This window comes from Meles meles, chromosome 6, assembly GCF_922984935.1.
Source record: "Meles meles chromosome 6, mMelMel3.1 paternal haplotype, whole genome shotgun sequence".
Classification (NCBI taxonomy): Eukaryota; Metazoa; Chordata; class Mammalia; order Carnivora; family Mustelidae; genus Meles; species Meles meles.
The window spans coordinates 76,741,908-76,753,972 of record NC_060071.1 but is presented as its reverse complement, the minus strand read 5'-3'; the positions used below and the strand labels follow the sequence as shown (position 1 = coordinate 76,753,972).

The 12,065-nt window shown below is 40.2% G+C and overlaps 1 non-coding gene and 1 gene segment (V, D, J or C); one reads left to right on the top strand and one right to left on the bottom strand.

Moving 5' to 3' along the window:
• Positions 1–3,614: 3,614 nt before the first annotated feature.
• LOC123943620 lies at positions 3,615–4,235 on the bottom strand. The segment is given in 2 exon segments: positions 3,615–3,970; positions 4,155–4,235. Coding segments are annotated over 2 exon segments (405 nt in total).
• Positions 4,236–4,578: 343 nt separating this feature from the next.
• On the top strand, positions 4,579–4,683 carry LOC123945329. The gene has a single exon (XR_006819173.1). It is a non-coding gene; the product is annotated as a U6 spliceosomal RNA (small nuclear RNA).
• The last annotated feature ends 7,382 nt before the right edge of the window (positions 4,684–12,065 follow it).

Below are 12,065 nucleotides of genomic sequence, written 5' to 3'. Positions count from 1 at the left end.
ATACTAATGTTATACTATTTTTTTAAAGAAAAATATTCTATTTATTTATTTATTTGAGAGAGAGAGCACAGACTGGCAGGGAGAGCAGGGCAGAGGGATAAGCAGACTCCCTGCTGAGCAGGGATTTCCAACATGGGGCTCAATCCCAGACTCTGAGATCATGACCTGAGCCAAAGGCAGACTCCTAACTGACTGAGCCACCCAGGGACCTCACTAATGCTATACTCTTAACAGGTTTTAGCCTCAAGGATGCATTCTATTACCACCCATCTACCACATTCTGTTGCCAAACGCTAATCAAAAAAATTTTTCTCATGATGTAAGAAATCTGGATTATCAGCATAAAGTTCCGGGAAGGGACACATCTTCTGTAAAGCCCTATAAACATTTATCTCTAGACACAGAGATGGAAGCTTAGCTCAAGCAGTTTCCTAGATGCTACTCTCCGCACAATCAGATCAAGGAACTTCATGAGTCTGGAGCTAACATAAGAAGTTTTCCAGATGCAGAGCAAAATAAGAAATTCAGGCCTGGACATCTCTTGGGTTCACGTGGCCCTTCCCTTCCCTTCCACCCTCCAATCACATTATCAGAAACTGCCTAAAATCTATGTTAAAAAGGAATTTGGGACAAGTAGCTGCAAACTTGTATTCAGACATGTAGGCAGAATTCCAAATAAGTTGGAATGATGCTGGATTGAAAATAAACAGTATAGCAGAAGTCATTACCTATAAGTCCTAGTTATAAAAAAAAAACATATTTCTAGGCCACTGGAGACGTACAAGAGAAATATTTTACCTTTTAGTTCACACAAAAGAATTGTACAGCATTGAAGGAAGATATGCATAGTAAATTTGGATGTTTAATGGCTTTATTAATGGGTCGTTTTTGTAAAAAATAAACTGTGCCAATTTGAAGTGAACAATTCTATAAGACTTGCCCTCAGCACAGTTGAGATGATGAACATATGCATCACCCCAACTGTTTCTTCATGTCTCTTTGCAATCTTTCTCTCAACACTCACCACCCCTATTTCTAAGGAATATTTCTATCATGAATTAGTCGGCATATTTTTAATTTTGTATAAATTCTGTGTTGTAGTCTTCTGTCTGGCTTCTTCTCAACATAATCATTTTGAGATTTTTTCATTGGTCATAATTATCAAGAGTTTGTTTCTTTTTGTTGCTGTGGTGTATCCCATCATGTGCGTATAAAACAATCTGTCTATTCACCTGTTGCTGACCATATCCCATTAGTCCCAATGGGGCTCTTACAAATAAAGTTGCTGTGAATATATGTGTATAAGACTTTTTTATAGACATATGCTTTCATTTTTCTTGGTTCATATATGGGAGTACAATCGCTGGGTCATATGGTAGGTATACAATTGACTTTGGAAACGAATTTTTTCTAGGAGCTGTTTTGTAGGGTCCTTTGCATTTTCTGCTGAGACAATTATGCTGCCTGTTAATAAAGAAAAGTTCACATCTTCCTTTCCAAACTGTATGGCTCTTGTTTCTTCCACGTGTCTTATTGCACTGGCTGGAACCTCTACTTCAATATTAAATATAAGTGAAAATGAAAATTCTTTCCTTACATCCCAAACTAAGGAGACACATTTAAGCTTTCACCATCAAGTATGACATTTGATGCGGACGTTTTGTGGAGCCCTTTTTATTTTATTTTATTTTATTTTTATTTTTATTATTTTTATTTATTTGACAGATAGAGATCACAAGTAGGGAGAGAGGCAGGCAGAGAGAGAGAGAGAGAGAGGAGGAAGCAGGCTCCCTGCCAAGGAGAGAGCCCGATGCGGGGCTCGATCCCAGGACCCTGGGATCATGACCTGAGCGAAAGGCAGAAAGGGAGGACTGAGGGTGGAATTCTTTCATACCTCCTAACTTATGCCCTGCCCTGGGGATCGCATCCTACTCTTACTGGGCTATTGGGTTCAATAGCCCGAGAGCTGGAATGCTGTTGACGTTTCAGCTGCTTCCACAGTCACTCCTTAGGGCTTACAATATATTTTCTAAGAAAACCTCCACATTCAACTTCAAGATTCTACTCAAAAATGGAAAGAATTTGGCTATATACCCACAATATTGAAATGTTTATGGACTCCTGTTTCCACCCAAAGGTGGAAGCAACCTTAAAGTCCATCCACAGATAGATGTACATAAACATAGTGTATGCTATGTACATACACTGGAAAATTATTCAACCTTAAAATGGGAAAAAATCCTCACACACACTGCAGCAGAGGTGAATGTTGAGACATTATGTCAAATTAAATGCCACAAAATGAGCAGCATTATGTAATTCCACTTCTAGAGGTGGTATAGCTCAGTGGTAGAGCATTTGACGGCGTAATTCCACTTCTATGAGGCACCTAAAGTAGTCAAACTCATGGAAAGAAAAAGCAGAATAGTAGCTCAAGGACTTGGGGAATGAAGTAATGGAGAGTTATTGTTTAATGAGTGCAAATATTTAATTTTTCAAGAGGAAAGAATTCTGGAAATGGGTGGCATTGCTAGTTGAACAACAACGTAAATGTATTTAATACCACTGAAATGTACACTCAAAGTTTTTTTAAATGATAAAAATATATGTTAAAATGGTAACAGTTTGCAGTTAAAAACATTTGAAGAGATTCTAGTTAAGATTTCTATTTTACTCATCTGTCTTCCTAGAAATATAAGAGGGTGTTAGAATGCAAGACTAAATATCAACCATCCAGTACCATCTGAATTTTAAGGCACTGGGCAAATAGGGTTACAGATGAAGGAGGAAAATGGAGAGAATGAGGATTTTGGAGAGTAGAGCACTGTTCAAACAAGGAGGGCTCAGAAGTGTGCCAACTGAGCCACATGTTGGCAAGAAGTACTTTTGAAGGAGTGTTGAAGTGAAGGGCAGGAACAGATAAAGGGGAAAATTCACACTCTGCTCCTTCACTGTGTCCCCCAAAGAGTCCCTAATTATGATCATTTGTGGATCAATCTGGGGAGATGCAGGTAAACCTCCGTGATGCAAACTGAGCACATCTATGCTAGAGGTGTTAGTAAGATGGAATGAACACTAGTACAAACTACCTTACAGAGCAGGCTCGTTGGAAACTAAATGTGAATACTATAACTCAAGGCAAACATAATTTTTTTAATGTAAAACCTAATTTTAAACTAAATCATTAAATGGCACAAGATACCAGGATATAAAACAAGAAAGGAAAATCACAGAAACATTCACGATCTTTCTTATTCAAGAAATGCCTGTAACATAATATATACTCAATAAATATGTACTGAACAAATAAATATGTACTGAAAAATCCAACAATGCGTGCACATTATTACTGATTTTTGAGTCAAATGTTTCTAAATGTCCTTAGCCAATTCTTCTAGCTAAATCTAATTGCAACATGACAAATTCTTTTTCATGACTAGTCTTCAAAAACAATTTCAACACAAATTTTCAGGGATGAGGAAGTGTCTGATGCAGGATAACTCTTATCCAGAGTGGTATTTTCTTAGAGTGAGCTTGTCCCTCTAAGCCTGCACCTGTGCCACTTCCTGTCTGGCATGGCAATTGCCCCCCTTGGGCCCAGCACAGGGGAAGCATCAACAAGAGCCCTGGGGTTTGGGTATACCTCCCTCCATCCCTCCCCTCACTGTGGGCTCCAACAGTGCACAGAAATACACTGCAGAGTCCTCCAGCTGTGAAGCTGAGATGACAAGTTGGATGAAATTTCTTGCCTTCTGGAAATTCAGTGAGTAGCGACCTTCGGTGGCATTTTGCTGGTTGTAAGAATCCTGACGAATAAGGAAAACCATTGCCCCACTGCTGGGCTGCTTGTACCATAAAAGACTATAACTTGGTTGATTGGTGTTATATGTGCATTCCAGAGCGACAGTCCCCTTCTCCTGCACTAACATTGCTGGTTGGGCTTGAGTTACCTTCTGGGCAATACTGGATCCTGAAGGAAAACAAAAGAAAAGCAAAAACACAGAATCAGAGACGTCTGCAATACGTGATGTGGCACAAAGAATTTCTATTTTACACACTGTCATCACTCCTTCCCAAGGTTCCCATAAGATCCTACCTATCTCTCTTGATTTTAGGTCATAGAGGAGACACATTCACACAGGGACCATCCTTACCTAGCCACATGGAAGCCATGACCACCTTGAGAAGGTTGGAGAGCAACATGTTTGAGTTCTCCCACAAGAGGGAAAATGTCTTCTTCTTCAGCTTCAGGGCTCAGCAACTGTGAGGGGATCCTGACAAGGTGAGGGAAGGATTGCTGGTTATGTGCTGCTGTGGAAACAGGAAACAGGGGCTTCCTGGTATAGCAAGTGTGTGGGTCATATTACACTTCTCTATGTCCCAGTGAGAGTCTCAGTACCCAAAATTCTTTGGTATTAAGCAACTTTAATTGAAAACCTTACCTCTGAAAATAGACATGAGTAAAATTTATATTGAAATGAGGATTTGAGGATTGATGGTTTAACTAACTGTGATGTTCATTCCTCACATCTGTGAAAAAGTGGGTGGGTGGCACTTATTGAAAACGTGACAGATAAGGCTCCCTTTGGGAGCACATATGCTAAAATTAGAATGATACAGAGAAAATTAGCATGGCCTGTGTGCAAGAATGACATGCAAATTCATGAGGCATTCCATAATTTTTAATACCACATATAATGAATTATGGAAGCAATGAAGATGTAAGAATCATGACGAAAAAATGCAAGAATCTTGTATGTCTACACTATATGTTCACCCAAGGTAGAGATAAATCACTTTATGATAAGAAGGCAGTGTTTAGACATTCACTGTAGCTCTTTCAATGTACCTATTGTAATGCCAGTGTTCCACCTCACTACTCGTGTCTGTTCAGATGCCTATGTTGGAGCCAAAAGCAGAAATATCTAATCACTCTTGCTGAAGAGTTGAGGCTGCAGCCCTCAGGCAATAGACCCTGTCACCGAGGTCTTCTCCTCACTGTTTAGTTTCCACAGCTCAGCTCTGTTCAGAAAGGCCAGAATAGACACCAGAGTTTGGTCATTAGGTTAACAATCCTTTGAATCTGTGTTTTTCCCTTACCTCATTTGAACCACAATAACCTCCCATGATTTGTCTGCTCAGTTCTGAACACCCAATGTGACCACTCAGTCTTCTTATATACCTTCTCTCCTCCAATACCCTCAACATACATGCACACAACCACACCTGTGCACACACACGTACCAACATGGGAAATGCCATCTTCCTCAAATATCAAAAAAACACGTGGTGCTTCTTTTCTCTGACTTTTCCCAGAGGGCCCAACACATACTGAGGTGCTTCCACAGTAGGCATAGGTTTCTTCTTATCTAGTCTTTCATGCCAGTTTCCCTTTCTCCATACATAGCTTATTTCCTAAAATTGATTGGTGTCACAGTCTGCAAATAGCTTTTTTTCATATTTCTATTTGTTTCTATGGCTTTCTGCCCTTTCGGATGTCTTCACTAAAATTTTTAAAGAGTATTAGAGAGGCGCCTGGGTGATTCAGTCAGTTAAGTTTCTGAGTTCAGCTCAGGATATGGTCTCAGTGTCCTGGGATGGAGCCCTGCCTCCTGCTCCCTGCTCAGTGGGAAGTCTGTTTCTCCCTTTCCATTTGGCCTTCCCCCCTGCTTGTGTTCATGCACACTCTTTCTCAAAAAAAAAAAATTAATTCCTTTTAAAAAAGAGCATTGCAGAAATCAAGAGATAAATACATATATTATTAATCTACCAACGGTTTTTTTTTTTTTTTTAGAAATTTTACCTTTAATCTTTACACCCTTCATGGGCTTGAACATAAAACCTTGAGACCCAGAGTCCCAGCTCTATCCATAGAGCCAGCCAGGCACCCCTAGTCTATCATGTTTATCCAAATGTTTGGGAAAACACTTATTAAATATCTTTCAAATTGTTTAGAGTATATTTTCACATGCATTTACATTTATACAGGTTGCAAAATAAAAATTCCTTCTTAAACCAATTAAATAAAATATTTTAAATCAAGAATATTTAACTAACATCATAGAGAATGTGTTAATATTCCGATCATAACTCATTCATAAAATCTGCAGATAAGCAGATAATAATTGAAGAAGATTGCAACAATATTAACAAAGTCTTGCACTGCAACACAGACATTGCTTTTGTTATTCTTACAGAACTGCACTGACTCCCATACATTCTCCCAATCCCATGACTTGTGGCTCTCTGTGAGAGGTTGCAAAACAGGAGTTAGAGAAATCTATAGGAGTTCCCTCCCAGTGTCACCTAACTATCGATATTTTTAGGAGACATCAATGCAAGAGCATTTTCTCTCACCATATTTTCTGGGCACTGAGAACAATCTCACTTGGATTCTTATTGTCAGGAAGCCAACTGATCTGTTTAAATGGTCAGGACATGAACCACATCCTCCACTCTGTTTCTGCTCCCTTCCACTTCATGTTGAATATCAGCTTGTGTCTCTCACCCGATTTACTAGAAAAGAAAGCAGGGCAGAGGTCTCTGGCCTCTCCTTTCCTTGCTCAGGTGCATGTGTTCCTCCTCCTTTCCACCCTTCCCTTCTTTCTCTACTAAAACCTGGTTTCTAGGGGCGCCTGGGTGGCTCAGTGGATTAAGCCGCTGCCTTCGGCTCAGGTCATGATCTCAGGGTCCTGGGATCGAGCCCCGCGTCGGGCTCTCTTCTCCGCAGGGAGCCTGCTTCCTCCTCTCTCTGCCTGCCTCTCTGCCTGCTTGTGATCTCTCTCTCCATCAAATAAATAAATAAAATCTTTAAAAAAAAAAAAAAAACCTGGTTTCTAGCTGAAACTCTCCCATCACCTCTCCTGCCATACTCTGTCAGGAAGACATTGGGCAGAGGCCACCTTCTCAGGCACACTGTGTCTCTCTGAAAGTGTCATAGACACAGCAACACCCACCGGGGTGCCATGAACAACTTGTGGACGTTCGCTGCAAGGATGAGCAAGAGACCACTTCATTGTTCTACCGAAATGGCATGGCTGAGGAACTCTTGGCATCAAACTGTTCTCAATGTCCCTAAGGAACATCTGGGGTTGGGGAATGTTACTTCTGGTTCCTGTGCTCTAGTTGTTTGTATGATTTTGTGTCAACCACACACTGGGGGACAAACAATCACAGACTATGCTGGAACCAGAGTGGATCAGGCAAAGACACTCAGCATCCAGGCCTCTGTTCTGCTCAGAGTTTGTGCTCAGCTCCCCCTGCAGTCCCTGTCACTGTGTCGTACATGGCACAGTAGTACACAGCTGAATCTGATGCTTGCACTGAGTGTTTCTCCAAGTGGAAGGATTTGGAATCTTTGTTGTAGGTGGCTTCAAATCCTTTGTTGCTTCCCTTCTCTTTGTCCCTTGAGGCTTTCAGGAGGAGCTGTAGACCTTCTCCTGGATACTGGACATACCAGAAAAGAGCAGGATACCCAGCTGCTGAATAGGTACAGTTTATAGTCAGGGAAGCCTCTTCTGAAAGGGTCACTTGGCCCTCTGTCTGAGTCACTGAGTCTCCATGTGTTTGTCCTGAGGAAAAAGAAAACTGTGTCACCTTGGGCATAAAGCTCTTGGATAAAAGCATACTTAAAACTTTTTCCTGACACCATGGAAAAAGGAATCCAAATTTTAAAGTCATTTTACTTACCAAGCATTATGAGTACCACAGTCATGAAGCCTGGAGAACACTTCATCTCTGGAGCATCACCTAAACAATGTTTTTCATTCTCCACATGAAGAAATGTTGAAATGACAGAAATGATCAGTGGAAGCCCACATTTCACACAGGAAATGTGACTGTGGTAGGAATCTGCACCCCCTGGTGGACAGGGACTGAAATGTGGGCGTGTTGGCCAGAGTCCGTTAAAACACTGAGACAATACCAGACTGGCCAAGAAATTACTACTACAGACCCCTTTGTAAATCCAAACCTTGGAGAAGTAACATTAATTCAAGTAGCAGAATTAATGAAAATCTCATTTATATCTCATTTTACAAAAAACCATGTTGTCAGTGTTGGTCAATATGTTTTTAATGTTGGTCACAACTTTCAAATACTATAAAGACGATGACTTTCCTTTTTTGTGTTAAAGATTTTATTTATTTTTGTGAGAGAGAGCGGAGGAGGGAGGGGCAGACTCTCCATTGATCAGGGTGCCCGATGATCCAGGACCCTGGGATCATGATCTGAGCCGAAGGCAGACGCTTAACCAACTGAGCCACCCAGGCACCCAACAATAAGGTTTTTTAACTTCCTAACTTTTCTTAACCCTTTCACATATCTCCTGCATCCTATTAGAAATGCAGAGCAGATACATGAATATTTGATTAATTCATGTAATTCAAGTTAATTTTGTCAGAGAGACGAATCTCACAGTAAAAAAGGCAAGGTAGAAGCTAAGAAAAGAAGCTTGAGCAAGTCATCTGAATATACATTTCCAAGTAAGAGTCTAGGTAGCCACCTCTTTTTTATTTATTTTTTAAAAAGATTTTATTTATTTATTTGTCAGAGGGAGAGAGAAAGCACAAGCAGGCAGAGGCAGAGAGAGAAGCAGGCTTTCCACTGAGCAAGGAGCCCAATGAGGGACTCAATCCCAGGACCCTGGGAATCATGACCTGAGCCGAAGGCAGCCGTTTAACCCACTGAGCCATCCAGGCAACACTGTAACCATCTCTTTAAAAACAAAAAGACAAAACCACAGGAAAGTTCAATAATACCATCTTGGTTACAGAAAATTTGGCACCAGGGCCTGGGTAGCTCAGTAGGTTAAGCGAATGCCTTCGGCTCAGGTCATGATCCTGGAGTCCAGGGATCGAGTCCCACGTCATGCTCCCTGCTCAGCTGGGAGTCTGCCACTCCCTCTGACCCACTCCCTGCTTGTGATCTCTTTCTCCCTCATCCTCTCTCTCAAATAAAAAATAAATAAAAATTAAATGTAAAAAAGAGAATGTGGTACCAAATTTTGTAAAGAATCACTATGAATGATTGATTTGATGATCTATGAGAACAAGATGTATCAAAGCCAGAACAGCTGCCTGGTGCAATTAATCCAAATAATCTCCAATGAACACTTGCTACAATCCACCAGAGACAACACTTCACATTGGGAATATATTGGTTGCAACATTAAACAAACACTAGTGGCAGACTTCTAGGATGACAGACAATGGGGCTAATCATGCCTTTCTGGGAGTGGATGAAATTCCATAAAATCTGGAAATGTGGAATATGCTCTGAAATACTGTCCTGAGGAAACATTTGAGTATCTCCACAGGGATCTAACACAGTTGCATTCTCTCCATGAGCTATGAGTGTGGACAGGTAATAGTATTTTATTTCCTACATGGATTGACCCACTTTCTTGTCTGAAAACCACAGCAATCACAAGAGCCAAACATAAACTGGATTTTCTGTTTACTGCCTATGCCATTTCAATTACTCTCTAGAGGGCAGAGCAAATTTCTCTGGGAAAGTTAGGTAAGGTTAGGACTCACATAGAAACTTCTCTTCTCCTCTCACACCACGATCTTATGGAAAAGTGGAAACAACAAATGGAATATTAAAACCGAAATGAGTTACTGTGACAGTTACCCTTGAACTACTGTGGTCTGGTACAGCCTTAGCCCTCATGGCCCTGTTTTCCCCTTACAAAGTCCTAGGTTGTCTCACTTTGAACTGTTCACTATAGCCCACATAACTCAGATGTCCCAACCCATATGCATTCCAACCTTCACCAACTATTGAACTAGATAAGTAAACCCTTGACACTCTTCCTTTCATCACAGGTACAGATTGCTCTGTGGCCATCCATTACATCACCATTACATGACCTAAACTTTAGGTGCTCTGAACAAAATCTCAGAAAAATATTGCCATTGAGATGTATGAAATGAGCTTATAAGTACAATTTATTACCAGTTTGGCAGATAAAGTATGAGAAAAGAATCCTTGCTTACATGTTTATCAACTATACAACATTATGCATCCTTCACTGACAAGAATTGAAAGAGTTACTCATATTAGAGATCTTATTTTTTTAAATATTTTATTTATTTATTTGACAGATCACAAGTAGGCAAAGAGGCAGGCAGAGAGAGGAGGAAGCAGGCTCCCTGCTGAGCAGAGAACCAGATGTGGGGCTCAGGGATCAATCTCACAATCTAGAGATCAAGACCTGTGATGAAACCAAGAATCCAGTGCTTAACCAGCTGTGCCACCCAGGCACACCTGCAATAATTCTTAATCTTTGTTACACTAGCAATGTCTGTGGACCCTGAGAGCATGACCTGAACTGAAGGCAGAGGCTTAACCCACTGAGCCACTCAGGCGCCCCTCATATTAGAGATCTTAAACTGAGGTTCTCCAGAGAATCAACAGAAAGACAGTCCACAGTTGAGTGTACAAGCAAGATCCTTGAAATAAGCATGTAATTGCTTAAAGCAGACAGTTCCACCTAGGCCATTAGAAGAGATGGAATCTAAGAATTCTCCTAGAAGTTTGGAACCACCAATTTCAATACTTTGCTTCTTTTGAGGTTATTTTTATACTTTTAGAGGTACCTTCCCACTTTAATGGTAAAATGTTACACATTTCTGATATCTTGACTTTGTTCTTTTACTAATAAAATAACTTGCATGTGTATAGCCTTTATCTGAGACAACACACGCCCACCCTAGTGCTATAGTTCAGCTCTGCACAGACATTGCTAGTGTAACAAAGATTAAGAATTATTGCAGGGGTGCCTGGGTGGCACAGCTGGTTAAGCACTGGATTCTTGGTTTCATCACAGGTCTTGATCTCAAGATTGTGAAATTGAGCCCTGTGTTGTGATCCATGCTCAGCGGGCAGACCGCTTGAGATTCTCTTTCCCTCTTCTTGTGCTCCTCTCACTTGTGCTCTCTCTCTAAAATAGATAAATTAACTTAAAAAATCATTGGATGTGTTATTTCATATGAATTCCTGGGAAAAAAAACACGTAATAGCCATACCCTAATTGGTACTGCTAGAGTGAATTTTCACCAATTAAACTGCTCTTACAATGTGAAAAGGCATCTATTGATAAAAATTTAAGATGGGGTTTGTACAATAAGACGTGTAAAAAATGTGATTCATTCTCGATTATGAGTTGACCCAAACTTCGACACCATCTCTGCATTATCAATTGCCAAATACATTCTGTAGAATTATAAATCAAGTCTCTAAAGAAATTCAAAACACTTGAAATGATGAGCTTATTCTGATGAAAATAACTTCAAAGTTCAAAACCTCAGGGGTAGGAAACACTGAGAGTAGTGACAGGGGTAAGGTCATGCATGTGCCTGTGGCATGTACTTCCTCCCGCCAAGACACATAATTCTCAAAAGCTCATGTATTGTATGCTCCCATCATTATGACATTTTAAAACACAAAAATAAGAATAGACCAATGTTTGCAAGAAGTGGGGAATATGAAAGTGTGTAAACGCAAGAGAATAGCACAAGGGAGTTTTGGAGACCAAAGAAATTATTTTGTACAGTGATTGTATGATGGTTACATGTACCTGTACATGTACATGAATTTAATACAATGTATTAAAATTCAAAATTCACAGGAACATACACCAAAAATGTGAATTTTCTATATAATTATTTTCAAATAAAAAACTTGGGGGCAAGTGGGTTGCTCAGTTGGCTAAAGGCCTTCTGAGGTCAGGTCATAATCCTGGGGTCCTGATATCTAGCCCTGCATCTGGCTCCCTACTCAGCCAGGAATTTGCTTCTCTTTCTCCCACTGTCTCCCCATTCCTGCCCACGCCCTGTCTCACTCTCTCTCAAATAAATAAATAAAATCTTAAAAAAAATTCACTTGAGGTATTATAAATAAATAAATAAAAATTTCAACACTGACATCAAAATGGCAAAATAGAAATTTTCTACCATCTCTGCCACCCCTCCCTCCCCCCAAAATCACCAATTTTCACAATCATACAATAAACTAAAAGAAAGTGCCTATTAAGAAGTCCCGCAAAGAAGACACAGCAGTTA